The 27,995-nt window shown below is 41.9% G+C and overlaps 1 protein-coding gene across 1 annotated transcript; it reads right to left on the minus strand.

Moving 5' to 3' along the window:
* Positions 1–2,691: 2,691 nt before the first annotated feature.
* cdkn2c (cyclin-dependent kinase inhibitor 2C (p18, inhibits CDK4)) lies at positions 2,692–21,364 on the minus strand. The gene is made up of 2 exons (XM_028812458.2): positions 20,492–21,364; positions 2,692–3,585 (listed from the first exon to the last, which is right to left on the minus strand). The coding sequence occupies exons 1-2, from the start codon at positions 20,621–20,623 to the stop codon at positions 3,226–3,228; spliced, it is 492 nt and encodes a 163-aa protein (XP_028668291.1). The 5' UTR covers positions 20,624–21,364; the 3' UTR covers positions 2,692–3,225.
* Between the last annotated feature and the right edge of the window lie 6,631 nt (positions 21,365–27,995).

Genomic DNA, 27,995 nt, shown 5'->3' on the forward strand with positions numbered 1-27,995 from the left:
GTACCATTCTCCCCACGCAGTGCCGGCTGACCTTTTTAAGTGCCCGCAATAGATTGGTATCAGCACTTCGGACAATCCTGGCAAGGTTGGGCACCATGCAGACCCCTGGCCAGATTCGCTGCTGACAATAATTGGACTGACCGAACTTCGGGTACGCCCATGCCAATAGACTTATGCACCCGTGCCTGAAAAGGCGCAGGCGGCAAACCTCAACAAATCGACATTTATCTTTAGTCCGTGACAGGCGGAGGACGCGCCTCATTGATCTCCGACCGATGCGCAGCTCATATTATTTTATCGTCACATAAAGAGAAAGTAAATCTTGTAAAGTTAATGTTAAGGACAAAAATCCATCCATCTTCTTAACCTGCTTCACCCTGACGTGAAATAAAATTTAGCAATTGCGCTTAATCAACCACAGGGGTGTGGGGGCGGAGCCTATCCTAGTAACCCTTAAGGGTGAAAGCGGGAGCCAATCGTAGTGCGGCGCCAGTTACGTCACGTCCAGGGAGGCAGTTTTGCGTCACCAGTTAACCTCACATTTAAGTTTTTTGGCGCTCCCACCTGCGCAGCAACGACAACAGCGAGATTTGAAACCCGGAAACTGGGCACATGAAGTGGCAGCGCTGACCTGGAATTTATGAGAGCAACAAACAGAAAAATAAAAAAACTAGACAGTGCTTACAAAAGGGGTCAATTTCTCAATCATTTTGAAGACGCGACCCTGACACCTTAATCCACTGTCATGTTCCACTTGTTAGTCCATTCTTGTGGAGGAATATGCTGCAGAAAATTACATAGTTAAAGAAGTTAAACAACTGAAAGTACTGTAAATGTGACAATAAATTAACAAAAACAACTTGGGATAGGAGTATAATTACATGTGGAATGAAAAATATTTTTTGCTGCTTATTTTTTTATGCGTTTATTACTAGCTGTGCTACTTGTGTAAGACAGTTTGAAATCTAAGTAATCCACATAGACTTTGGCATTAATGTTTGCAATGAGTCATCTATTGGAAAGTCTTTTGTAATGCATGTATTAAAAAATGCATTGTATTGTTCATTCCTACAGATGGCGGATCACAAACATTTCTGTAATCAAATGCATTACAGCAAATGTTTTTGATGCACCACCTGTTGGAATGACAAATGCAATACATATGTCTCTGTTATATGCCATTTGGTATGGGAATTGTGAAAGCAACGTTAATGTTTGTGATGCGCCATGTGTTGGAATGACAAATGTAAGATATATGTATCTGTTATATGCCATTTTGTATGGGAGTTGTGAAAGAAGTTTTAATGTTTGTGATGCGCCATGTGTTGGAATGACCAATGCAATGCAAATATCTCTGCTATGTGCCATTTGGTATGGAAGTCATAAAAGCAGTGTTAACGTTTATAACATACCACCTGTTGGAATGACAAGTGTAATGCATATGTTTCTGTTATATGCTATTTGGTATAAGAGTTGTAAAAGCTGTGTTAATGGTTGTGATGCACCATCTGTTGGAAAGACAGAGACTTAGCAACCAGACAATACACAAACACTTATCCTTTTATTAAGGTGGATTTCTTCATTTATTTATTTCAGTGCATGCACACAATATGAAATAAGCCCAGAAATGAAAACTGTCACTTTCAGTCATCAAAGTTGAGAGGGCAAGTTCTAGGGGGTCTTATGTTTTGACTGGTGAGTCAATGGTTTAGCGGATGTAAACTTCCAACAATGAAGATGCACATTGACAGCCAGCACCTCATATTCTGGCGAATTCAGAGTTTCCAGAATTAAAGTTGCCGTTTCACGCAGGAATTCTGGGAAATCTTTTTCTTGTAATTGTATCTGATGCCCACAGTGAAAAAGACTGCGCATTCACAAGTGAAGCCAATCCACCAATCACTAGACAGCACTCGCTAGAGCCCGCCCTCTTAATTTTGATGAGTGAAAATGAGACGTTTTCATTTCAGGGCGTATTTCATGCTAATAATATTTAATTAAATAAATAATATGGAAATAAGCAACAAAAATATATTTCATGAAACATACTGAAATTATGTGTTGTTCTTACTTCTTTATTGTCCCATTTCACAGTACTTTTATCTTTTCAGTTTGTCTGAAATTTTCTTTCTTACATCCTGGCCTGTGCACTAATTTTTCACTTACTGTTTTAAAGCAGGCCCTGCTCTAGGTGGTCTTTTACCCAGGCCAAGCCCCCCACCATGCTGTTGGATATACTGTTACTCATTGGATTTTTTGGGACTTGATTACACTCCCCCACCCCCAAGTATTTCATACACCCCCTTACCATTTTGTCTGGACCTGGGGGTCTTTCAAAATTGATGTAAAATGAGGGACAATATGAGAGCACCTGTAAGTGTCATCGTGTTTCAGCCCACTGTGATGATTGCTTCTTAAGTGATAACGGAGGCCCTGGTCGAGCCTACCTCCCAATTCACGTTTTGAACCCGTGTTGCCATTGCAGGTTGGTGGAGAGCTGGCGCCTGTTCCATCAGCAGGACCTGACCCTGGACGAGATGCCAGTCGATAATTGGGATGGGCACAGAAACCTAGAGGACCCCCAAGGAAGCGTTTTAAGAATAACACAGAGACCACTGGAGGTGTGGTCCTTTGGAGCTGTGAAGCCAAAGCTTCATCCACCGTGACACAAATGCAATTAAAACGTTCAAATCTATTGCATGTCTCCCTATTTACATTATTTAATGCCTTTATTTTTCTTAGGCACAGTATATTAATTTCTGGACTCTGGGTATTTACATTGAATTGAAAATTGGAATCACTCCACCAGCAGGGGGTGCTCTGTTAGCATTTGTCATCGGCCATGAGGAGCAGAAGGACTGTTCTGGGTACGCCTGGCTTTCGGTGGCACTAAATGTTTTAAACGAGCCCCACACTGGACCCGCACGTCACTCTCCATGTGACGTGTCACAATGACATGGAGGGAGGGCTGTTATAAAATTAGGAATACGGCTCCCACCTACAGTCGCCAACATTCATGTCACATAAAAACGAAAGTCAAAGTGGACTTTGTGAAAAGATGAAAATACTGAAAATTTCCCACATTGTGGCTCTCAGTGTGGGGGCAGGCGGTGCTGACAAACAAAGAGAAAGCAGAACCAACAGGGTCACTGAGGTGACCCACATGAGGACGAGGACAGGATGTTGCCAGCAGTGCACACTGGTAAAAATGGCACAGCTTTGCCTCTACCGTTGCAGTCGGGTCCCAAGCCACTGTGCCACAAGGTGCCTGTCGTGCATCTCTGCAAGGTCAGACGCAGTGTGCCCCTCCTTGTTTCTGACGAGGGGGTCAATTGTCAGATCTATCAAGTGTCTCACGATGTCCAGGTGGCCCTCTCTGGCTGCCAAATGAAGCGGCAAGTTCCCCCGGTGATCCTGCAGGTTGACGTCAGCTCCGTTCTCGGTGAGAACCATCAGGGTTTCCAGGAAGCCTTCGCGGGCAGCGTCATGGGCGATGGTGACCCCCAAGCTTATGTCCTGTTCATTGGGATTGGCGTTAGCCCTCAGCAGCTCCACCGCTATGGCTGGGTAACCGAGTTTCATCACCTGCAACGAGATGGCAAGTTTAGATTAATGATAACAAGCGGGCACAAGCCTTTAGCTGGCTTCATTATGACGGAACCCCCTAACTTGTGTGGGAGACCATCAGGCCAGACATCCTGGGCCTGGAGTAGCACTGTAAGTGGGACAACATCAGTGCTGGAGTGGAGCAACAAGTTTATAACAGAAATGAAATGAAATAATTAGAAGGAGGTGACGAGCAGCTGGGTCAAAGATCTGTTCAGCTGTGCCACGACTGTTACAATATGTGTGGTCTGAAAGACAGAGGGTGGACTGGCATTTGGATGGAGAGCAGTGCCTTACCCGGATGGGCGGGCAGCATGACTGGATATACAGCCTGGTCATTAGGGTTCCCAGTTTTCTTCCCATTCGGGCAGAAATAATAATGGATGGACTGGTGAAAACTGCCAAACAGGAGCAGTTCATCCCCCAGTATGATAGGCGGCAGTGCTCCTTTGGCATAAACCCAATCTGGACACCCACAGCTTGGCATGGGACCTGCAGTTCGAGGGGACAATGCTGTTGGGGTCCTTGGGTGCACAGTTATTTATTTATATGTGTGTCTGTCTGGTTGCTATGCCCCTGTCATTCCAACAGATGGTGCATCTCAGACATTTGTAGAAATAACCTGCACTGCAATTGTCATTCCAACAGAAGGCACTTCACTAACATTTGCATTGCTTTTACAAATCTCATCCCAAATAGCATACAACAGAGACATATGCATTGCATTTGTCATTCCAATAGATGGTACATCACAAATATTACCACAAACATTTGTAGTGAGGCACTTTTTTACTACAAATGTTTGTGATGCACCATCTGTTGGAATGACAAATATAATGCATTTTATTAGTATTTGTGTTACAAAACACATTCCTATAGATGGTGCACTGCAAATGTTAACGCCAGGGTCTACGCTGATTACTTAGATTTCATTGAACTTAGATACTGTATTTTGTAAGGCATGTACTGTAGTAATAAAATTCATTCCATTTGTTATTTCAACTGATGGCGCATCACACACATTAGCACATTGCAAATATCAAACCAAATGGCATATAACAGAGACATATGCATCAAACCTAACTTGAGTCACATCTATCTATCTATCTATCTATCTATCTATCTATCTATCTATCTATCTATCTATCTATCTATCTATCTATCTATCTATCTATTCTATAGCACCTTTACTTGTCTATCTATCTATCTATTCTATCTATCTATCTATCTATCTATCTATCTATCTATCTATCTATCTATCTATCTATCTATCTACTATCTATCTATCTATCTATCTATATATCTATTATATAGTGCCCTTTCATATCTATCTATCTATCTATCTATCTATCTATCTATCTATCTATCTATCTATCTATCTATCTATCTATATCTATCTATCTATCTATATCTATCTATCTATCTATCTATCTATCTATCTATCTATCTGTGTCTCCTGGGCTCTATACAGGTGAGGGTGATGCAGTTGTTGACGCCTTCTCCCTTTTTCCCCTTAGATGCCTCAGACGTCCCATCCCTTCTGCCAGATGTGACATTTAAGAGGACAAAAGACTGGAAATTGGTGTTCAGTGTCAAACCCACCATTGAGGTGGATGGAGCTCTGCTGTCAGACGTATTTAATTCTTCAATGAATTGATTCTTCGGGATGTTCCTAACTTTTTTTAGTTTGTAATTTTCATTTGCAGCATCTTTTTTGATTTTGAATATTAAATGGGGTTTCCATGGAGGTACCCAATTGTTTATCTTGTCTCCATTGACTCCTTAGAGTTTATACTGTAGAGAACAAGCAAAGGAGACTGTAAGCTTAACAAGGTAAATGTTCTCCTTGTAAATTTCATTTTACTTTTTGGCAGTGGTTGAGCTGCAGTGCATGGAAAAAAAGAACTGGCGGTACTTGCTATTGTTTCGACTGATGACTACTGAAACAGTTTCACATCCTTTGTTCCCCTTGGATGTCCAGTTGCAGAGATGGGGGGTGGGGGTGGTTCAAAAGCTTGTTCAAGTCACAGTCACAGTAGAAGAAGAAGAAGAAGAGTTAGAACAGGAAGAAGAAGAAGAAGATTTGATGTCCTGCCATGGGTGTTACAATTCCCAGACACCTGCACCCTAATCTTCTCTACCCCTATAAAGTGGTATTAGGGTGTCCATTTTGGAAATAGACAGCCAGGTCTTGCTGTCGCCTCAACAGGCTCTTTGCTGCTTCTAGACGGGGGAGTGCAGCTGTCACCCTGGCGTTGATTTTGAGGTCACATCGAGCACAGCCCAGGCACAACACAGTTCTGCTTATCAGCTTCAGAGATAGTGTCTGATGTGACACACGCACGCCACTTTCACATTTTGTCCCCAAGTTTATTTTTAGCTAATAAAAGTGGTGGCTTCGGGCTTCCGGGTGGGAGCTGACAAACCTGCGCGCACTTCGCTTTCTTTACAGCAGACGAAAGCTTAAACAATCTTGAAAATCAAACCTTTCTTTCTTTCTTTCTTTCTTTCTTTCTTTCTTTCTTTCTTTCTTTCTTTCTTTCTTTCTTTTTCACAAGCCGGGATTCCCCTCGTGAGTCTTTTGAGAGCTGCGCGCGCACCACTTCACTAAAAGAGCCCAAACTCCCCATCGCCGAGCCGGCAGTTTAGCAGTCTGTCCTTAGATGATGTCAAGGCGCAGAACACGAGGTGGCACCCTGTCAACGCCAAAGCACTCAAACCTCCGAACCTGGACTGATAACTGTAATGCCAGCCAGTGGACCACCGGGAAAAAGACTCGGCACGCAACGGTTAACGAAACGAGGGGTCATTAACGAGCAGAGCGCCGCCACCAGCGAAATGAACCTGCCGGTTAACGCTGTCAGCCTTTCTACCGCACAATTCCTGCCATTTTTAAAGGTAAAAAAAGGCAAATTGACAAAGACTACAGAATAAAATTACAGGCACTCATCAAGCCTGATGAAAAGGTGTAGAATGTGATTTACATCCCCGCCTGTATTATTTGTGGCAACACTCGTGTGGTTCGCACGTCATCAAAATCATAAACGATTAAGCAGCGTTAATTACAGTTCATAATGCAGTAGTCAAGTGGCGCAGTGGTTAGCGGCTCTCCCCGTGTCACGTGGGCTTTCTGTCCGCATGGGCGCTCTTAAAACTAGCGGCTCTGAAACTGCTCTTTATTAAGCCGTGCGCCTCCTCGTAGCTGTGCTGTCTGACAAAGAAACATTTAAATTGTGGAAAGCACATGAAGGTGTTTACACCTTGCCTGATAAAGGGACCTGAGTTGCCTCGAAAGCTTGCATATTGTAATCTTTTTAGTTAGCTCATAAAATGTGTCATTTTGCTTGACTTCTCATTACATCCATAATGGCTAACACGGTACAACATCCGGACCAAAACAGAAATCTTTAATTATAGTAGGCGAGCTGAACTGAGCCTGCTGGTTGGATAAAGTGTCACAAATTTGTTCTCATCATTGAGACAGGGATCAAAATTGAGAGATGCCCTTCTTGGAACCAAGCTGGTTCTTTGGGGAACCCAAAATGCCTCCCCTGTGCAAGCATGTGAAAAATGAATGAATGAATGAATGGATGAATGAATGAATGTAAGAGAAACTCAAGTGTGGAGGCAAGTAACCTATAAAGGCAATGCGCCCAAACCCGCTTTCATAATCCACAAAGTGAAGGAGCGCGTTCGAAAGAAGCGAGTGGATCTCCAGCAGATCAGGTGTGCCGCACTATTTAAAAATGAGCGTCATGACGTCATGTGTTCACAAATGGTCTATTAAGTATAAAAAATACACGAATACACTCACCAGGCTTTTGGAAAAAAAATTCCGTCATATGCGAACATCACGAGAATAACGGGGCTGCCTTAATGCTCAATGAACAGCCACGAGCGACGAGCCGGGCGGCGCAAATACGCGGCGCGCGTCTCAAGTTTATGAAGCTCGCAAAACGCGCGGCGTTGTGTTTCAATTAAAATGGGTGACAAACACAACAGCGGATCGAACTGAACGAACGAACGCTTCGTCTGGGGGCCTCTCGTAAATATTACCGTCCTGTTGTTTGCTAAGTCACAAGAGCAAGCGAGTCTCCACATGGGAATTAATAATAATAATAATAATAATAATAATAGTTGTTGAAAACGAAAAGAAAGCGAGCTTTCTGTGACGTATTTTAAATTATTTTCTCTTTCATATCTTCCTAATAGTAGCCTGTAAAATCAAGTGAGTTAGTAATTGAACCGCTATAGATGAGCATACTAATAGTAATAAGAATAACACAAGTACAAATAATACTGTATGGGACAGAATGAATTAAAAAGTGTTTTTTTGGGGGGGGGGGGGGGGGGGGGGGGGGGGGGGGGGGGGGGGGGGGGGGGGGGGGGGGGGGGGGGGGGGGGGGGGGGGGGGGGGGGGGGGGGGGGGGGGGGGGCTTATTGTGAACGTTTTTCTTTTTCATATTTCTGTCATGTAATAAGCCAGAAGACCAAGTGCGATGCCAACTGGGAAATAAAAATTCAACCATTATAGAAACTAATACTAATTCTCATACTAATACTAATTCTTCTACCACAATCAATAAATAAACAAATAAATAAACAAGCAAACAAATTAATAAATATATAAATAAATAAAGATCAGAATGAATTAAAACATTTAATTTTCCTTCAGTGGCTTATTGTAAAACATTTTTCTTTGTCATATTTGTGTCGTTTACTAGTAACCCACAAAATAATAATAATAATAATAGATCAAAATAAAAAGATTTTTTTCTGTTTTATATTTTGTCCCTCTAATAGTAGACTAGAAGATGAAATGAATTTCCACTGGAGGAATAAAAATTGAAATGCTACGGACAATAACACTAATGGTAAAACTAATAAAATATTATAATACTACAATATAGCAAAATTATTTAAAAAATTTATTTTGTGTATTTTTTTTTTGTTATGACTGATTGTTATAATTTTTTCTCTGTCATATTTTTTACTAAACTTGCATCCAACAACAGTAAACGAGTTTCTAATGGGAAATAATAAAAATAACAACAATAATAATAATAATAATAATAATAATAATAATGACACATTAAAGTAAAAAGAAAAGAGCATCATTTGTGACTTACTGTAAATATTTTTCATATTTTGGCTTTTTAATTGAAGCTCACAGATCAAATAATCTCTGACAGATAATGCTATTCTACTACTAATAACAATAGAAATAGTAAAACTGCTACTAATAGTAATAAATAAATAAAAATAACATGAATAAAAAAGTGACTTGGTTTCTGTGTGGCTTATTTTAAATATTTTTCTCTTTCACCTTTTTGCCATTTACTACTAACTGAAAACAGCAAATGGAAAATAATAATTAAAGCACCACAGCTTATAGGACTAATGATGCTAATAATAAAACGGCTACTACTAGTAGTATTTACTTACATTTATTTTTATTACTATTGTTGTATTAGTAACAACAACATGATAGGCCCTTTATGATAGCTAAATATGAAAGGTACTATATATATATATATATATATATATATATAATATATATATATATATATATATATATATATAATTTTATATGTCCGCATGAAGGAGGAGATTTTCTATAAAAAAGTAAATAAATACATAAATGTTATAACAAATGCAAACAACAATTACTAAAAAGAAAGAAGGCTTCTGACTGATAACTGTGACAGTCACAGTGTGGCATTACCGATATTAGTAATAATAATAATAATAATAGTAACATCAGTGTTACACATGAACTTTTATTATTATTATTATTAATATAATTTTACTTTTTTAAAATTATACTGTGTTGTTTCCATTCAGTGCACAAGGGATATACCTTTAAAGCTCTGACTAAACTTTTTCAAGTCCAAACATTTAAACGCAGACCTGATGGCCGCGATACGCCGGAGTTTCCCTTGAAGGGCCAAACGTTCTCTGAGCGCAGGTCACACCAAGAGCTCTGTGCCTTTCGTCAGCTGAGCCTGTGGCCTTGTGAGGGCCTTTCTGTGTGGAGACACGAGGGACACAGAGCACTGCTCTTGTTCTCCTGCACACATCATTACAATAACACGGCGATAACTGCGGTTTTATAAACGTGGAGAATGAGATCGTCGAGCAGCTTGACAGGGACATCTAAAGGGCCCTCGAGCTGCTGCTGCGCTGGCCGTGGTGTCCGTGGGAGGACCGCGTCGGCCTGTCTGCAGGTTTTCTTCCTCTGCACTCCCCTGACTCCATTAGTGGTACACACAAGCCCACTTCTGTCTACAAGGCTTCGTCTAATTCTTTTATAAAAAAGAGGCTCGTCTTTTCAAACCGTCCAACAATGTCTTCTGGAGCACACGGCACTTCTCAGGCATGGCTTCTATTTCTTTCTTTCTTTCTTTCTTTTCTTTTTTTTTTTTTTGCATTTTCCTATCAAGCCATGATGAAGCCCACAGCTTGCGCACCTCCATGGACGCTCGATCGGTCCGTGGAGACCCCTAAACAGCAGCCTTTGAGAAGGACGGTCCTGTCCTCGTCACATTCCCTGGTCTTTGGGACATCCTGTCCGGGTCACCTTACTGTCCCCTGATTCGTGTCATCGTGTGCTGTGCATCTGTCACCCTTTAGAATGGGCTCAGGCGGGGAGACCCCGCACCTCATGACTGGTAGGCACTTTGAAAGGTGGGCTTGATGGGCAGGTAAAGACGTCTGCTGCCACAAATGGATTATGATATTCAAAAGATCACATTAATAATGTGTTGTTACTTAGTCAAAATACACGCTTTAATTCTCACAGGTGGCGCACTGGTAGTGCTGAGATTGTGGGAGGCTGTCGGTTCGCTTCCCGGGTCCTCCTTGTGTGGAGTGCGCTTTGAGTGGTGAGAAAAGCGCTATATAAATATAAAGAATTATTATTATTATTATTCACAAGGTGGAATATCTGTTGCAAAATGGCCTTTATCTTCAAAGCTTGATATCATTTAACGTTTTAGTAACAATACACGCCTTATCACAGAAACGAAAATTGTAAATATTACGTGGTAAAAAGGCTTTATTGTCCAAAGGTTTAATTTACCAATGTATTATATACTTTAGTAAAAATATACACCGTAATGCACAAATGAACATTTTACATATACGGTAATAAAAGCGGCCTTTATCTGCAAGGCTTGATATTAAGAGGGTGTAATCATTTAGTAACAATACGCGTGCACCTTCATTCACTAATGCGGCACTTACGATTGTCAAAATGTCCTTTATGTTATAAGGCGGCCATTACTGTCGCTTCAATAACAAGACGGGACATACCGGAGAGCCGGTGAAAGGCCTACAAGTTTGATATTATTATTAATAAGATACACCTTACTGCACAAATGAAACGTGTTAATGTTAGCCGTTGAAAAGGCCTTCATGTATTCCTTATTCTAATGTAACGCCGTAATAATAAACTTTGTATTTTAATGTACTTTGTTAATACTACATATGCTATTTCTGTTTAATCGATGTCTCTTCGCCATGCTTGTATTGGATGTAAATATTCTCTAATAAAAATCAGTTTTAGAATAAATAAATAAATAAATAAATAAATAAATAAATAAATAATCCTTACTGCACAAGTGAAAATGCAAATTGAGAACGCAAACACTTGCTGGTAAGAAGGCCTGAGCGTTAAAGTTTTACGTTTCTGTCTCACACTTTTTTGAATTCTTTCCTTTTTCTTTAACGTGATTCTCATAATGAAATGGGGGGGGGGCAGGTGGTCTTCCATGCCCCCCACCCTTTGAAATCGAGCACAAACACGGAAAGGTGCCAGCATCCCACGTGACTCACAGTGACACGATGATCTGCGTGTGTCACTTTATTTATTGGCTTTCTTTTTCTCCCCCCCCCCCCAACTTTACAAGGACATAAAATACCGTAAGTGGCAAACAGATGTGAGGGCGACGGCCGCCAAACAATTCATTGCACTTTTAGTAATTATGGGTTACAGAAGACGGCCACAAATTGAGTGTGCTAATGAATAAATTGCAGAATGGGCGAGCGTGGCGTGGGGCCCTAATCCAAGTGAGGACTCCGAGGGCCTCCCTCAGTAGCGCTGACACTCATGACGGCTGTTGTGCAAAAAAAAAAGGAAAAAGAAAGAAAAGAAAAAAGAAAAGAAAAGAGTAGCACTTCGGAATTACACAAAATGAGCCGCAAGTTCAGCGCTTCAAAGCTGCGGGGGGGCTTAGCGTCCATCGGGGGACATTTCACTTCACACACACAGACACAGGCACAAGTCTGCCGAGGTCGGGCGTCACTTTAAATCCTCAAGGGAAAGCCACAGGCAGGCAAAGGTACACCTGCACAGCATCACAAAGACCGCAGTGACAAGGGACAACAGCGCCACTTCGACGGGCACACGACAGACTTCTCTATTTATGAAATATTAAAAAAAAAAAAAAAAATGACACCGATTTAAGATGAAGTACCCGGCGCGCTCACTGTGTCCCTATGGGACCCAATAATATGATAAGGGCATCACACTTATCACAGAATATTACGTTTATTATTGATGGTCAGGAAAGTTATTATTTGAAAATGTTCACAGAATGAATGCAAAATTTGGGAAATTCATAAAAATGTGAAACAATCGAACATCAGGCTGGGAAGCCAAATGCCCCTGATGGGGACAAATAAAAATCTATCTGTCTGTTATATAGTGCCTTTTTATCTATCTATCTATCTATCTATCTATCTATCTATCTATCTATCTATCTATCTATCTATCTATCTATCTATCTATCTATCTAAGATACTTAAAACTTTACTTTACAGTAGAGTATAATATCAACACAAATATCTGAGTAAGAATGTCACTAGCATTTATTTATGTAATCAAGTGGCATTTGAAATGAGCTGTTTGGGTTACTTGCAATCATTCCTCCATTTTCTAACCCACTTATCATTTTCAATGTCGGGGTGATGGTGCCTATCCCAGAAGTTTGGGGTGCAAAGCAAAAAAAACCACCTGAAGTTGGCCTACCAGTGCCCTTGTAACCCTTCCAGGTAACGAGGCTTTAGCTTTATAGCGCCTTTCACAATGCATGCCACCTCCACCCCTTAACTGAACCCTTTAATCCAGTTTTGGCATCACCAATCCATACAACAGCTTTGAGGAAGTTCTAGTAGCGTAGCCCACTGATGGCCTGTCCAGGGTGGGCTCCCCCTTCACACCTGATACTCTCAGGACTAAAAACTCCACACAAAAGGGAGGTGTAGGAACTACAGACAGACATATCAGCATTTGAAATAATAATAAGACGACTATTAAAAGCAGGAGGGTCCATCCTGGTACAACTTCTAAATAATTTCATAATATTCCTATATTAGAATGACTACAAGCGTCGATCTGAGAATAAGTGGGCTTGGAAATGAAAGGACCCCCCGGAGGAGAGTTAAATGAGGCCGACTTACTATTATTACTAGACAGATTAACACTTGAAATGATAATAACAGTAATATTAAGAGTAGAGGAGTTCATCTACTACATAATTACTGAACATATAAAAAATATTCACTTTTGAAATAATAGCAGTGTTTACACAACCACAAGAAAAACAATAACAATAATAATAATAATAATTATAATAACAACAGTAGAACTCTTTGTCATTTGCTGTGTGTTCAGACCTCAGTATGTGTCTGTCTATATACTGCATTTATATATATATATTTATCTATCTGTCTATATATTAATTTATCTACCTATTTATGTGTTTTTTAATTTTAAGAGCTTCTGTAAAAAGCCAAATTTTCCCCTGAGGACAAAGTTTATATTTAATAGAATTTGAAAATAAATACATTAATAAATAAATAATATTAATAATAATAATGTGATTATTAACAGTAGAATGGTTCATTCTGCTATTATTACTAAACATATTCAGAATTTAAACATTTTGAAATAATTTGACTGTTTATATTAGAAAAACGAGTTCTGTCATCACTGCTAAAGATACTCAGAATATTAATAACAGAAATAACAGGATTATGAATTTTAGAATAAGTGGGCCAGAAAACTGACAAGAATAAGAATAAGCCGAGAATATTTTTATTGCGTGTCCACCAAGGTCAACTGTGAGAGCTAAAAGGAGAGCCATCTCTGCGACTAAATAGACAATTAAAATGAGAGAAGTCGCCTGCTCACGGCTACTCCACGTATTCAGAACAATAGCAGCTGAAATCCTAGGATTATTAATCTTGGCATACGGAGGTCAGTGGACTGACTGGGGTGTTTAATGGAGTCTGCAGTGACTGCTAAATGAAACCAGGATATTAACAACTGAAATGATATACGAGCATTTAGATTAGAAAAAATAGCCCTGTGATTATTGCTAAATATATTCCAAAAATTAACAATTGAAATAATGCGATTAATAAAATTAAAATAAGAGGGCTTGATGATCGACAGGTGGACAAACAGAAAATGTGAGTCCAAGTGCTCAGTGGAGCTTCTTTATTATTATTAAAGAGAAATAATAAAACAATTAGGATTAGAAAAGAAACAAAAGCAGCCTATTGTTATGTTCAGGATGTAAACAATTGAAGATGACAATAAGTGGGTTAGCTCAGCAAACTGGGCACTGGACGGGCAGCCGTGGGTTTTTAAAGGGGCCTTGTGTGCCACTAAATGAGATGAGCAACTGAAACAACACGACGGCTTCGATGAGAAGAACGACTGATTGCTGTTCTAATTACAACTTCATTTATTCAGAATATTAGCAACTGAGAGGACACAGTTCATAAAATCAGAAGAAGTGGGCCTGATAGTCGAGGGGCAGACAAACAGAAGATTCAACTGCGAGGGCTCATCCAGCTCCTTCACTAACTGAACAGAAGTAAAGTGACAATCAGAATTACAAAACTCATCCTGCTGTCAGCACTACATGTGCATTTAGAACAAAAACATTTGAAATACAACGAGTCTGAATATTAAAATAAGTGGAAACGGCGCAGGGACAGAATGGATGGACAGCTGAGCTGTGGGTTTCTAAAGGGGCCTGAAGTGACTACTAAAAAATATGAAGATTTAGAAAATGAACAACTAAAATGACAGGACTGTTTACATGAGAAAAATGAACTCTGTGATTACTGCTAAATACATTTAGAACATAAACAATTCAGATAACAACATTAATAAAATGAAAATAAAAGGGTCTGATAAGGGATGGGTGGACAGATAATTTGACCCCAAGTGTAAAATGGAGCTCCTTTATTACTGCTAAAGAGAAATGAATATAAAAGTGAGGATTCGAAATAATCGCCCTGTGATTATGTTCAGGATATAAATGTCACCATCATGAAGATTACAGTAAGTGGGTTAGGAAACTGGACAGTGGATGGACGGACAGCTGAGCTGCGGGTTACTAAAGGGGGTCTGCAGAGACCCTAAATGAGATGAGCAACTGAAATAACACGACTGCTAAAATTAGAAGAAGTGGGTCTGATAATCGAGGGGCAGACAAACAGAAAACTGAACTGCGAGGGCTCAGTGGAGCTCCTGTGCTACTAAACAGAAATAAAAGGACAATTTGAATTTGAAAAAAATAAAATAAAAAATACACCCAGCACTAAATATGAATTTACAACAAAAACAATGGAAATAAAATAAATCTGAATGTTAGAATGAGTGGAAACTGCATGGGGAGTGGAAAGATGTGTTAAATGGGGCCTGGAGTGACTACTAATAAATATGAAGATTTAGAATATTAACAACTAAAATTATACGAGTGTTTACATGAGAAAAATGAACTCTGTGATTACTGCTAAATAAATTTACAATATGAACAGTTCAAATAATAACATTAATAAAATTAAATTAAAGTGGATGTAATAAGGGATTTGCTCAGTGGAGCTCCTTCATTACACTTAAAGAGAAGTGAATATAAAAGTGAGGATTAGAAACGACCCTCCGATTATTATGATCAGGAAATAAAGAATTGAAATGTCATAATCATGAAGATTACAGTAAGTGGGTTAGAAAACTGGACAGTAGATGGACGGACATTAAAGAGGCCTGAAGTGACACAATATGAGATTAACAATTGAAATAACACAACTGTTTAAATTAGCAAAACTCCTCCGGTTTTTATTAAAAGCACACATTCAGCATATTAACAGGTGACAGAACACATTTAATAAAATTAGAATTAGTGGGTCTGATAATCGAGGGGCAGACAAACAGAAAACTGAACTGCGAGGGCTCAGTGGAGCTCCTGTGCTACTAAACAGAAATAAAAGGACAATTCAAATTTGAAAAACTAAAATAAAAAATACATCCAGCACTAAATACGAATTTAGAACAAAAACAATGGAAATAAAATGAATCTGATTATTAGAATTAGTGGAAACTGCATGGGGAGAGGATGGGCAGGCAGCTGGACTGGAGTGTTAAATGGGGCCTGGAGTGACTACTAACAAATATGAAGATTTAGAATATTAACAACTAAAATTATACGAGTGTTTACATGAGAAAAATGAACTCTGTGATTACTGCTAAATAAATTTACAATATGAACAGTTCAAATAATAACATTAATAAAATTAAATTAAAGTGGATGTAATAAGGGATTTGCTCAGTGGAGCTCCTTCATTACACTTAAAGAGAAGTGAATATAAAAGTGAGGATTAGAAACGACCCTCCGATTATTATGATCAGGAAATAAAGAATTGAAATGTCATAATCATGAAGATTACAGTAAGTGGGTTAGAAAACTGGACAGTAGATGGACGGACATTAAAGAGGCCTGAAGTGACACAATATGAGATTAACAATTGAAATAACACAACTGTTTAAATTAGCAAAACTCCTCCGGTTTTTATTAAAAGCACACATTCAGCATATTAACAGGTGACAGAACACATTTAATACAATTAGAATTAGTGGGTCTGATAATCGAGGGGCAGACAAACAGAAAACTGAACTGCGAGGGCTCAGTGGAGCTCCTGTGCTACTAAACAGAAATAAAAGGACAATTCAAATTTGAAAAACTAAAATAAAAAATACATCCAGCACTAAATACGAATTTAGAACAAAAACAATGGAAATAAAATGAATCTGATTATTAGAATTAGTGGAAACTGCATGGGGAGAGGATGGGCAGGCAGCTGGACTGGAGTGTTAAATGGGGCCTGGAGTGACTACTAACAAATATGAAGATTTAGAATATTAACAACTAAAATTATACGAGTGTTTACATGAGAAAAATGAACTCTGTGATTACTGCTAAATAAATTTACAATATGAACAGTTCAAATAATAACATTAATAAAATTAAATTAAAGTGGATGTAATAAGGGATTTGCTCAGTGGAGCTCCTTCATTACACTTAAAGAGAAGTGAATATAAAAGTGAGGATTAGAAACGACCCTCCGATTATTATGATCAGGAAATAAAGAATTGAAATGTCATAATCATGAAGATTACAGTAAGTGGGTTAGAAAACTGGACAGTAGATGGACGGACATTAAAGAGGCCTGAAGTGACACAATATGAGATTAACAATTGAAATAACACAACTGTTTAAATTAGCAAAACTCCTCCGGTTTTTATTAAAAGCACACATTCAGCATATTAACAGGTGACAGAACACATTTAATACAATTAGAATTAGTGGGTCTGATAATCGAGGGGCAGACAAACAGAAAACTGAACTGCGAGGGCTCAGTGGAGCTCCTGTGCTACTAAACAGAAATAAAAGGACAATTCAAATTTGAAAAACTAAAATAAAAAATACATCCAGCACTAAATACGAATTTAGAACAAAAACAATGGAAATAAAATGAATCTGATTATTAGAATTAGTGGAAACTGCATGGGGAGAGGATGGGCAGGCAGCTGGACTGGAGTGTTAAATGGGGCCTGGAGTGACTACTAACAAATATGAAGATTTAGAATATTAACAATTAAAATTATACGAGTGTTTACATGAAAAAAATGAACTCTGTAATTACTGCTAAATAAATTTAGAATATGAACAGTTCAAATAATAACATTAATAAAATTAAATTAAAGAGGGTCTGATATAAGGGATGGGTGAACAGACAATTTAACCCTGAGTGCTCAATGGAGCTCCTTTATTACTGTTAAAGAAAAATTACTATAAAAGTTAGGGTTAGAAATGACTGTCCTATTATTATGTTCAGGATATAAACAACTGAAATGTCATAATCATGAAGATTACAGTAAGTGGGTTAGAAAACTGGACAGTGGGTGGACGGACAGCTGAGCTGCGGGTTACTAAAGGGGCCTGAAGTGACTACTAAATGAGATTAACAATTGAAGTAACAGGACTGTTTAAATTAGAAAAAACCCTCCTGTTATTATTAAAAGCACACATTCAGCATATTAACAGCTGACAGAACACATTTAATAAAATTACAATAAGTGGGTGTGAAAACCGAGGGACGGACAAAAAGAAAACTGAACTGCGAGGGCTCAGTGGAGCTCCTGTGCTACTAAACAGAAATAAAAGGACAATTTGAATTGGAAAAAAATAAAATAAAAAATACATCCAGCACTAAATATGAATTTAGAACAAAAACAGCTGAAATAAAATGAATCTGAATGTTAAAATGAGTGGAAACTGCATGGGGAGTGGATAGACGAACAGCTGTGTTAAATGGGCCTGTAGTGACTACTAATACAAAGATTTAGAATCTTAAATACTGGGGGATATTTAAATTAGAAATATAAATCTTGCTATTTCCACTAAACAAATTCAGAACGTTACCATTCTAAGACTATTTCGATTCAGAAGATTCATTTAAATAAAACGAATCCTAGTTTTAGTGCACTATCAGTAAAGTTACACACCTGCTGGGGATTCCTGCTACTTCGAATCAAAGATAAGTAAAGAGTCTCTGACAGCATAACGTGGTGCGAACAGCGAACACGAGTGGGCTACGGCAAGAAAACTAAAAGAAATGAAAACGTACAAGAAAACAGAAAACTGCGAGGAGCAAAAATAACACAAGAGCAGCGCAGCCGCGAGAAACAGAAATGAGGAGAAGACAAAAGAAATCACGGAGATCCTGAGCACCTCTTCAAATGAATACAAAAAATAAAATAAAATAATATAAACACCGCTGCAAATCACTGGGAGCATCAGTGGGGAAAAGATAACAATTTACATTGGGACAAATAAAGTGCTGCCTGTCCAGCTCTTATATAGCGCCTTTCACGGCTCTGACATAGTGTCTATCTATCTACTTATTAAATTGTGCATTTCATATCTATAACTATTAGTGTCTTTTTATCTGTTAGATAGATGGATAGATAGATAGATCTATCTATCTATCTATCTATCTATCTATCTATCTATCTATCTATCTATCTATCTATCTATCTATCTATCTATCAGTTATATAGTGCCTTTCTATCTATCTATCAGTTATATAGTGCCTATCTATCTATCTATCTATCTATCTATCTGCCTGGCTGCCTTTCTGTCCGTCTGCCTGTCACTCAGTGCCATCGTCCTAGTAACACTTCAGCCTTCAGTTTTCCGACTCATGGCCGTCAGAAGATCTAGAGATCTGCATTGGCAATCAGAAGGTTGCCGGCTCGAATCCCGTAAAATGCCAATAGGGACTCTGCTCTGTTGGGCCCTTGAGCAAGGACCTTAACCTGCAATTGCTGAGCGCTTTGAGTAGTGACAAAAGCGCTATATAAATGTAAAGAATGATTATTTATTATTATTACATGACGACAGGCCGTCCCCGGTTATGACGGACCTCGTAATTTCTCAAGTTGTTCTTCTTTGTCCTGCGTGTACCTCATCTTGACCGTCTCTTGCACTTATAAAGCGCCTTTCCTTTCTGTCTGTCTGTCTAGGCTGCCAGAGTCCTCTGCTGTCAGCCACACGAGCAGCTGCCACCATAAAGGCTGCTAAAGATCTGCATGGCGAGTGACCCATCATGTCCGCAGCCCGCACTCTGATCTGACAGCTCACCTCACTCCAATGCTAATTCTGAAGTAAGAGTTCGACATATTCGTGGCAGATACCATCAAAGCGAAATAAGAATGAAAATAACCCTCGACATTTCGAGAAAGTGCGCTCGGAACGCATTCGTCACCAGTACGGAGATGAGGGAGTACAAGTGAGGGTCGAAAGTGTCCCCGAGCAGGGGGGCCCCCTCGAGGTCAAGGTGATGCCCGCTCGAAGTTGGCTCGTCTTGAAGTTGTTGGGTGCCCACAAAAATAAACACTGTGATAAAACTGAAAACTAAAAAAAGAAGAGGATGGCTAGTTGTGTGCGATGCGTATAAAACACGGTCCTTCGCGTTATATTCATAGCATGTATACCTTTATATTATATTATTTATTTGTTTAATCCGTGCACTTCTGCTCAAAAACGATGCAGTTTTGACGTCTCGATTCTATGGCACGCTACCAGTAGCTTTACTTTTCTGCTCCAATGTCCTAAATCTCATCGCAAAAAAGAGGAGAAATGAAAGGAAGCGACAGCGAAAGTTCTGAAACGCCGAGCCGAGTCGGGAATGTCGCGTGTGTCCCCCAGTTAAGCCGCCACTGCGTGTCACAAACAAGAGGCGATGCAAATGTCCACGTTACATCGGCAATAACGGCGTTCGCCTCGGCACATGGGTGGAAACACTGCTGCCACCATCGCCGCCTGTCACACGTCTGCACCGGTGTCACATCAAGCTTTGGAGGGGCCACGGGAGTGTTGTTGTCTAACAAAAAAAAAAAAAAAACCTAAAACTTTTTCAAATGTGAATGCGTAATTTACAACGGATACTTCAGTCCCGCTTTTTGATATCCCTTCATACTTGTTTGCTCCTCCAGAAACATGTCTCAACATTAAGAAATACCAACCTGCAGGGGGGTCCTGCCGTACGTATTCCTCTGATTAACGTTTACCCCACTTTGCAGTAACATTTGCACCACTCTCAGGTCACCCCTCGCCGATGCGTTGGCCAGTTCGTCCGCATCCGTCGAGTCGGTCATCCTTTACAAAGAACCGAAAAGCATAAAGACGTTTTCCTTGCCGTTCACGGCTCTGCTTTTTAATGGTCAACGAACGTATGTTGACGCGAGTCCAGTTAGCAGGCTGTAGTAAATATTAAGCAGCAGGAGAATCTGGTCCCCCGCCAAGGTCCGCCCCCCGCTTTATGTTCCATCCCATCACTTCTCGTCGATCCGGAGCGGCGTTGACGTTCTTTTAGGTGATCCCGGCAGCACCATCAGCTTTCCAGATTTAATGGTTCCATTCCTTGATCCCAGTCGTCTAATCCGGTATTGAAAACGGGGTCCAAAAACATTTCCATCATTCGAATGCTGCGTTAGTTTCCAAAGCCCCTTAACAAAAAACAAACAAACAAACAAACAAAAAAAATACGCCAGATATGTGGTGGGCTCGGCAGGTGTGGAGTCCGTGGTAACGGTCACATGTAAAGAAGAAGAAGGGCAAAGGCGCCTCGGGGGTCCTTCAGTAGTCCACCCTTCCAGACGTCTCCCCTTGCGGCGTAGGCGCGGTGGGTTCCCTGGTGGGCAGGTGTTGCTAAGGGGGTGGAGGTGGGGGGTCCGGTCCTTCTGCTGGATGGGGCAGGTAGGATGAAGTGGAGTGGCGGGCTGTCACGCATTCAGGTACTCCTCCCGAGTCCTCCCAATCCGCATCACGATCGCAAAAATAACGAAACGGGAGGAAAAGCGCCGCTCCGTCATAGATCTGCAGATGAAGACAACGATTTGAAAAAAAAAATCAGAAAAAAAAGAATAAAAAAAATTAATATATGCGCCCCAGTCCGCTTGAAGCTGACGCTCGAACCGATGAACCTTTTAGCACAAAGTTTTCAAACTTCAATATACACTTCCCGCCTATTTGCAACTGTTGAAAAAAATATATAAAAGGGGCTGGCTGAACAAATGCGGCCACTTCTTTATTAATAGGTGGCTGCTTTCATTTCGGTTTACTTTTTTTTTTTTAAAAAAAAAAGCCCCATCCCATGAGCTGCTTGTCCGGTTGGCAGGTAGCGAGGGGGGTGACGAGCCGCTGCCGTGCTGTGCTCATTTGTGACCCGCGTGGAGTGACACCTTCACTCCGAGCGCCCCCCACCCCCACTCCCCCCCCCAACGTCTGTCCCACAACGCGCTCTTTTCCACTTTTGTACGAGAAGTTTACAAGTGACTGTAATTTTGTGTCCGCTCGCATCTCACTGACATCACACGATTTAAAAAAAACAAAAAACGTAACTCATCCGCCCACAAGTAACGAACACGAGGGGCGGAGCCAAGAGCGCAGCGGCTTGATCCCGGATCAGAGTAGGCCCCGCCGAGCTGCGCGAACCCGCGCACACACACACACACGCACGCGCTTCAAGGACGGCTTCTTGGCTTCGGTTCGGAGACACGCGAGCTCACGTGATCGGCTCGGAAAGTTCGATCCATCGAGAAGAGAAGCCCTCGCATGCTGGGGGAGGTTGAGCGCGACTTAAAAACGCGGGGAATTTAACGTTGGGGTCGACCAGCTCGGCGCCTGTCTCAGCTGGGGGCAGGTGTGATTCACTCGTGTCCGTGGCGAGCAGCTTCACACACAGCCTAGCGGTCCCGGTGCGGCGGAGGGTAAGGGGGGGGGGGGGGGGGGGGGGGGGGGGGTATAATGTCATAAGGCAGCTGTCACGAGTTCAGGTGTCCTGACAGGACAAGGTGACTCAGCAAGATTAATTGCCAGCTTTATTTCCTAACAAATAGCGCGTGTGATGAATTTCTAACACTTCATCAATTTCTAGTATTGACTCGTTAGTATTAGTACGTTAACGCTGATCAAATTGGTAGGGATGAATCCGTTTCATATAGCGCCTTTTATGATGAGCCGTTGCAATAAACCAGTTACGATTAGCTGTTCCAGTAAGACAGATCATAACAAGTAGATGTGAGTGTACCTACAGTTAATTTATCCAAACCGTCAGCCAACGCACAAAAAAAAAAACGTGAGGAACATCGCGTTTTATCTCATGTAGCGCCTTTAATCGCGGCTAAACTTTAAGCATCGTTTCTAATGCCCACATTTTCGTGCACATAGAAAAGAGAAGAAGAACACGAACTCACAGAAGAGAAAAGAAAGGACGGGAAAATGAAAGCATGGCGGGATACAGTGCAGGCTGCGGGGCGACACGGTGGCGCAGTCACTAGCGCGGCAGCGGCGCAGACTGGGCTCAAGTCGCCACCCCGCGGCCATTGCCCGGCAGGGTTTTTTATTTTTCATTTTAGCCTGCAATTAAAAAAAAAGGCTTTTTGAAATTTTAAGGTAAGTAGCTGCACGATTTTTTTTTTCAGGAAATCTCACAAATTTATAACTACGTTTTAATTGCCAGTTGGCTTTTTGTAGTGTCAGCCCAGCTATTTCGAGTAGCGCTTCCCACAATTTGTTAAGTAACTGCAATCCACTTAAAACTACATTTTGGGATTTCATTCATTTTTATGTCACTTCTTCCACCTAAAAACAGTATGCTAATCCTACTTAAAATGTTATGTTTACTAAATATACTGAAGATCTATTTTACATGACAAAATTAATTCACACATGTGAACTTAGTAATACTACAAAAATAAATCAATAAAAATAACTTTTTAGTCAATGGGCTATAATAAACACACGAATACCATTAATAATCTGTGAATCTAATACTGCAATGAACTGGAGCCCTGTCCGGGCTGCCAATGCTTGCTGGGATAGGCTCCATGAACACAAGGGGTCATGGACACAAGGGGTCCTCATCCGGCCAGGAGGACAGTATAACGGAAGGACAGGGGGAGGCCAATCGCATGGACCATTTGCTCCCCCGATACAATAGGTGGCAGTCTTCCTGGGCTATGGTGCCTGCATGGATGCCCGCAGGGCAGGCTGGGAATTGCAGTCCCATTACACAGCCCTGCTGTGTTCCAAGGAGACCGCCAGGGGGCGCTGCAGGGACAGACCGTTCCTCACGTTAGGGAACTTCCACCTGACCTGGAAGTGCTTCCAACCTGTAGTGCGGTAACAATGTACGTATGCCTGTGTACGCCACTCAACCTGATCCAGGTGAGTTGGGAGAGGAGTTGGACGGCACTCGCCTGGAGGAGTGGAAGGAACAGAAGAAAGAAAGAAGAGGAATTGTGTCTGTGCAGAATTTATGGAAAACCTGTGAACCTGTAAAATAAATTGTTATTTGAACCTGGGACTTGTGCTGGTGTTGGTGTGTTGGAGGGTTAGCAGGCTCAGTGGTGCCCCCTACAGGTCACAATATACATGCATATGTATTTCTATATATGCAGTCTTTATAGAGGTCTGCTCCTGATATTCTGTTTTAAGGGGACAACCAGATAATTAAACATAAATGCCACAGGGGATAGATGGCCACCCTAGTGGGGACACCACAATAAAGGAAACAGGATGGGAACAAGAATCCTTACCCAGCAGGGAGGCCAGTGTGTTAGAAGGAACACATGAGACAAAAATCATGTGGGTACTGTACCTTCCCCCCAATATGTTAAGGGGGCAGTGTCCCTAGGATTCAGGTCCCTTCCAGATATCCACAGGGCATCATGGGAGTTGGAGTCCCGCAGTACGGCCCTGTTGTGAGACTCCTATCTGACTCAGAAGGGCTTCTGGCGGACCATGACCTAGCCCTGGAAGTGCTCCCGGGTCGAAGAGAAACCTCAAGTGGACGGTCCAAGTCGGGAGGTGGTGGACGAGGCTCGTATTGCTGTACTGATTATACTTTGATGACACTTGCCTCTCTGTGAAGGTAACATTAGTAATACACAGAGCAATATTTGAACCCGTGTCCGTGTTGAGTGAGGTTGCGCCTGGGGTTTGGGGCTTGATGGCGCCCCCTACTGGTTACATTACATTAACACAAAAATCAACATAACGTACATAAAAAATAATGAACAAGCACAAAAATATTCAAAACATAACACACAAGAAGACCAATCACGTTACCAAAAAATACAAAATCTACAAAATCATATTTAACAAACAGCAAAAATATGAAATTAAGTAAAAGTTCACTTGTGCAAGGGAGACGGCTAAAGCGTAACATTTACGAAGAGCTGGAGTGCATGGAGGAGCCGCCTTAAGGCAGCGATGCTCTAATCTGCTGCTCTTGCCTGCCAAAATGGAGTTCCTGTAAGCCACGCAGAATTCAACGCTTGGCACCGCGACGCCCTCAGCGTTCATCGTGCCTTCGCGTCTTTGGAACAGTTATACTCCCAATGTCATCTTCCAGTAATGCGCTTTTCTCTTCCATGCAGATCAGAAGCTGCCCACACCTCTCACCCATATCTCTCCTTATGGGCTAATCTGGGTGAAGATTCAGAGCACATCTCTAGAGGGTCTGCCAGAATTTCAAGGAATTTCCCCTTCAATGATCCCAGGGAAGAGAGAGAGAGAAGGAGAAAGGGCGAGCAAAGGCTTCAGGTTGCAACATGGACCCCCCCACACCCGAGTGCCAGGCTGTGACTTATTGCACCATTCTGGTCCTTGAAGAGATGCAGCCTGACAGACTTTAAAGCTGGCAGAGGGCACGGGGACGTCAGGGGACTCTAGAAGCTGTGGGTGTGCCATCCAGCCTGACCCTTGCCACGGTGACTCTGAACTGGGTCAGGGGCCGCTTTCGCCATCGACGCCTCTTGTGATGTGGCAGAGGTTGTCCGCCTCCTCCACCCTTGGTGTCCCATTACTCGGCTCCGAATGCCAGGTGGTGTCCTCGTGGGCCACATGGAGGATCAGGACAATGCTGCCACCCCTACAACGTGGCTCTTAACTTCTAACCTGTGAGGTCGGTGACTAATCCCCCCCCCCCAAGAAAAACATATTGTCCCCCTTCTAGCAGCGACCCTCTAGTCTGACTCTGGACTCAGCTGACTAACCCCTGTAAGGCCCATTTCACCTACTGTGTTGTGCAAAAGTATTTGCCCCCTTTCTCATATCCTCTTCTATTTTACACAATGGGGGTGGTTGGGGTTCACCAGCCTTTTCAGAAACTGCAATATTAGAGAAAAGGAACAGTGCAGATTTTACACGATCTCTTAACTTAATTCAAATAACACCCCTATCACTCATGTGAAAAAGTAATTACCCCCCCAATGCTTCAATACTTAGCGGCAGCACCTTCAGCAGCAGCCAAACCCACAAATAAACACATCCTGAAAATTTGATATCAGTCTTTCGCATCGCTGTTCGGGAATTTTAGCCCACTCTTCTTTGCACTAGTAGGTCAGCAAGCGCAAATCGCTCATCCTACCCTCTGCCACAGCGTCTCAGGTCAGCGACTGGGCCGACACACACCTTTCATTTTGCTGAGCCAATTCGGTTGTAGAATTGCTTTTGTGTTTTGGGCTGCAGTCCTGCTGCGTAACCCGATTAGTCTTCATCTTCACCTCGGTGACAGATGGCCATATGTTCTCCTTAAGAACATTCTGGTGAAGTGCACAATTCATGGCAATGGCAAGTCTTGAAGCTCCTGGGGCAGCAAAGCATTCCCTGTTCCATTAGGACTACCACCTCCATGTTTGGTTGTAGATAGAATGGTCTTACATGGGGGGGGGGGGGGGGGGTGTCCCCTGCCCCACAGTGACTCTGCACTGGAGTAGGAGCAGGTTTCACTATGGACGGATATTTACAATGGGAGACTGGGACCAAAGAGTTTTATGTTTGACTCATCTGTCCAGAATGCTTCAGGTGTTTCCTTGAAAATTAGAACATTAGAACACTCTGGACAAGAACAGCCCAACAAATCTCGCCCATCCTGTCCACTTCATTCTTCTATAATAACATCAAGTTGAGTTTTGCAGGTCCCTAAAGTCCACCACACTATGTGGTCACTCATTCCACGTATCTGTGGCTCTCCGTGTGAAGAAAAACCTCGTAATGTTTGTGCCAAGTTCACCCCCGACCCCGTGTTCTTGACAAATTCATTTCAGATGTGAGATGAGCACTGATGTCACTTTGGGAGAGCAGAGGTTTCCATCTTGCTAACCTCCCCAGAATCCCATTTTGCTCCGCGCCTTTCCTCTCATGGAGTCACAAACACGGAGCAGAATCTTACGCTTTCTTTGGCCATGGCGTTGTGTTGAGCTCGTACCAATGTCTGCTCTAAAACTTGGAAATATGTTTAATGAGAAACATGTTGGCGTATTTAGCCCCCCACCGCACCACCACATTGCAGTAGAATGAAAGAGGGATCCCCTGGAAATGGTGCCCGGCTGGGTCGGTGGCACACGTGCCTAATTAAAGAGTTTCCTCCGCAAACCAATCTGCTTACTTCTCGCTCTGAACTTAATAAGCAGGCCTAATTGTTGGAGCCCTGGACTCTGTGCCACACTTACTGGGGTCTCGGACTTGTGAAGGGTCTCAGGCACTTTATGAAGTCCACTTGCTAGCAGCCCCTGAATTTCTGACTCTCCCAGAGGTACCTGCTGCCACCTGGTGTCCGACTCTGGCCTGTGCTGCTTGCTAGAAGCCTCCTCTTTCATGGCAGTGCCAGTCACTCTCTGGGTCCTTAGCCTGCCCCCTCATTGCCCTTTCTGTCCCTTCAGGCACCTCGTGACATTAATTACACAGAGTGCACAAAACACACCATTTATAAGGACGAGCACACGGCTAAATGCTACTTTCCTCCTCGTGCTGAGTGTTTTCTTTTATATAATGTAATAATAATAATTCTTTACATTTGCATTTCTCACTGATTAAAGCGCCTCAGTGGGTGGGGAGCCACTTTAACCACCACCAATGTGCAGCACCCACCTGGATGATGCAACGGCAGCCATTTTGCACCAATGTGCTCGCTGTTAGATAGTGAGGTGGTGAGAGACAGTTAGCCAGTTAGAGACAGGGGATGATTAGGGGGCTAGAATGAGCAGGCCGTGGTGGGCAGTTTAGTCAGGACATCAAGATACTCCCTACTCTTTACAATGGATTCCCGGGGGTCTTGATTGACCACAGAGAGTCAGCACCCCAGTTTTATGTCTCAGTGTCCCCGTCACTGCACTGTGGCATTGGGACCCACATTCAGACCACAGGATAAGCGCCCCCTGCTGGCCTCACCAACACCTCCTCCAGCACCTATTCCTAGATTTTCTCCCATCCAAGTACTGGCAGGACCCAAACTTTCTGAACTTCAGGTGGGTGACCTGATCTGAAGTGCAGGTGGTACAGCTGAACATCCTGGCAAGAGTGGTCAACACTACTGCCTACCTGTGCCAAGGACCCGCATTCAGCTCCAAGCCTGCTTATTTATTGTATGTACCCATTTGGCACAATGTTCAGCATGGACTCCCTGAAGATGTGCAGGCGAGTTAATTGGCAGCATTGTGATGGACTGGTGGCCCCTCTTGT

This window comes from Erpetoichthys calabaricus, chromosome 10, assembly GCF_900747795.2.
Source record: "Erpetoichthys calabaricus chromosome 10, fErpCal1.3, whole genome shotgun sequence".
In the NCBI taxonomy this organism is placed as follows: Eukaryota; Metazoa; Chordata; class Cladistia; order Polypteriformes; family Polypteridae; genus Erpetoichthys; species Erpetoichthys calabaricus.

Coding starts and splice junctions, on each gene's coding strand:
- cdkn2c (XM_028812458.2), bottom strand. CDS start 20,623: ATGACCGACTCGACGGATGCGGACGAACTGGCCAACGCATCGGCGAGG. Junction 3,586..20,491: donor ACGGCAGGACCCCCCTGCAG/GTTGGTATTTCT, acceptor ATCTCGTTGCAG/GTGATGAAACTCGGTTACCC.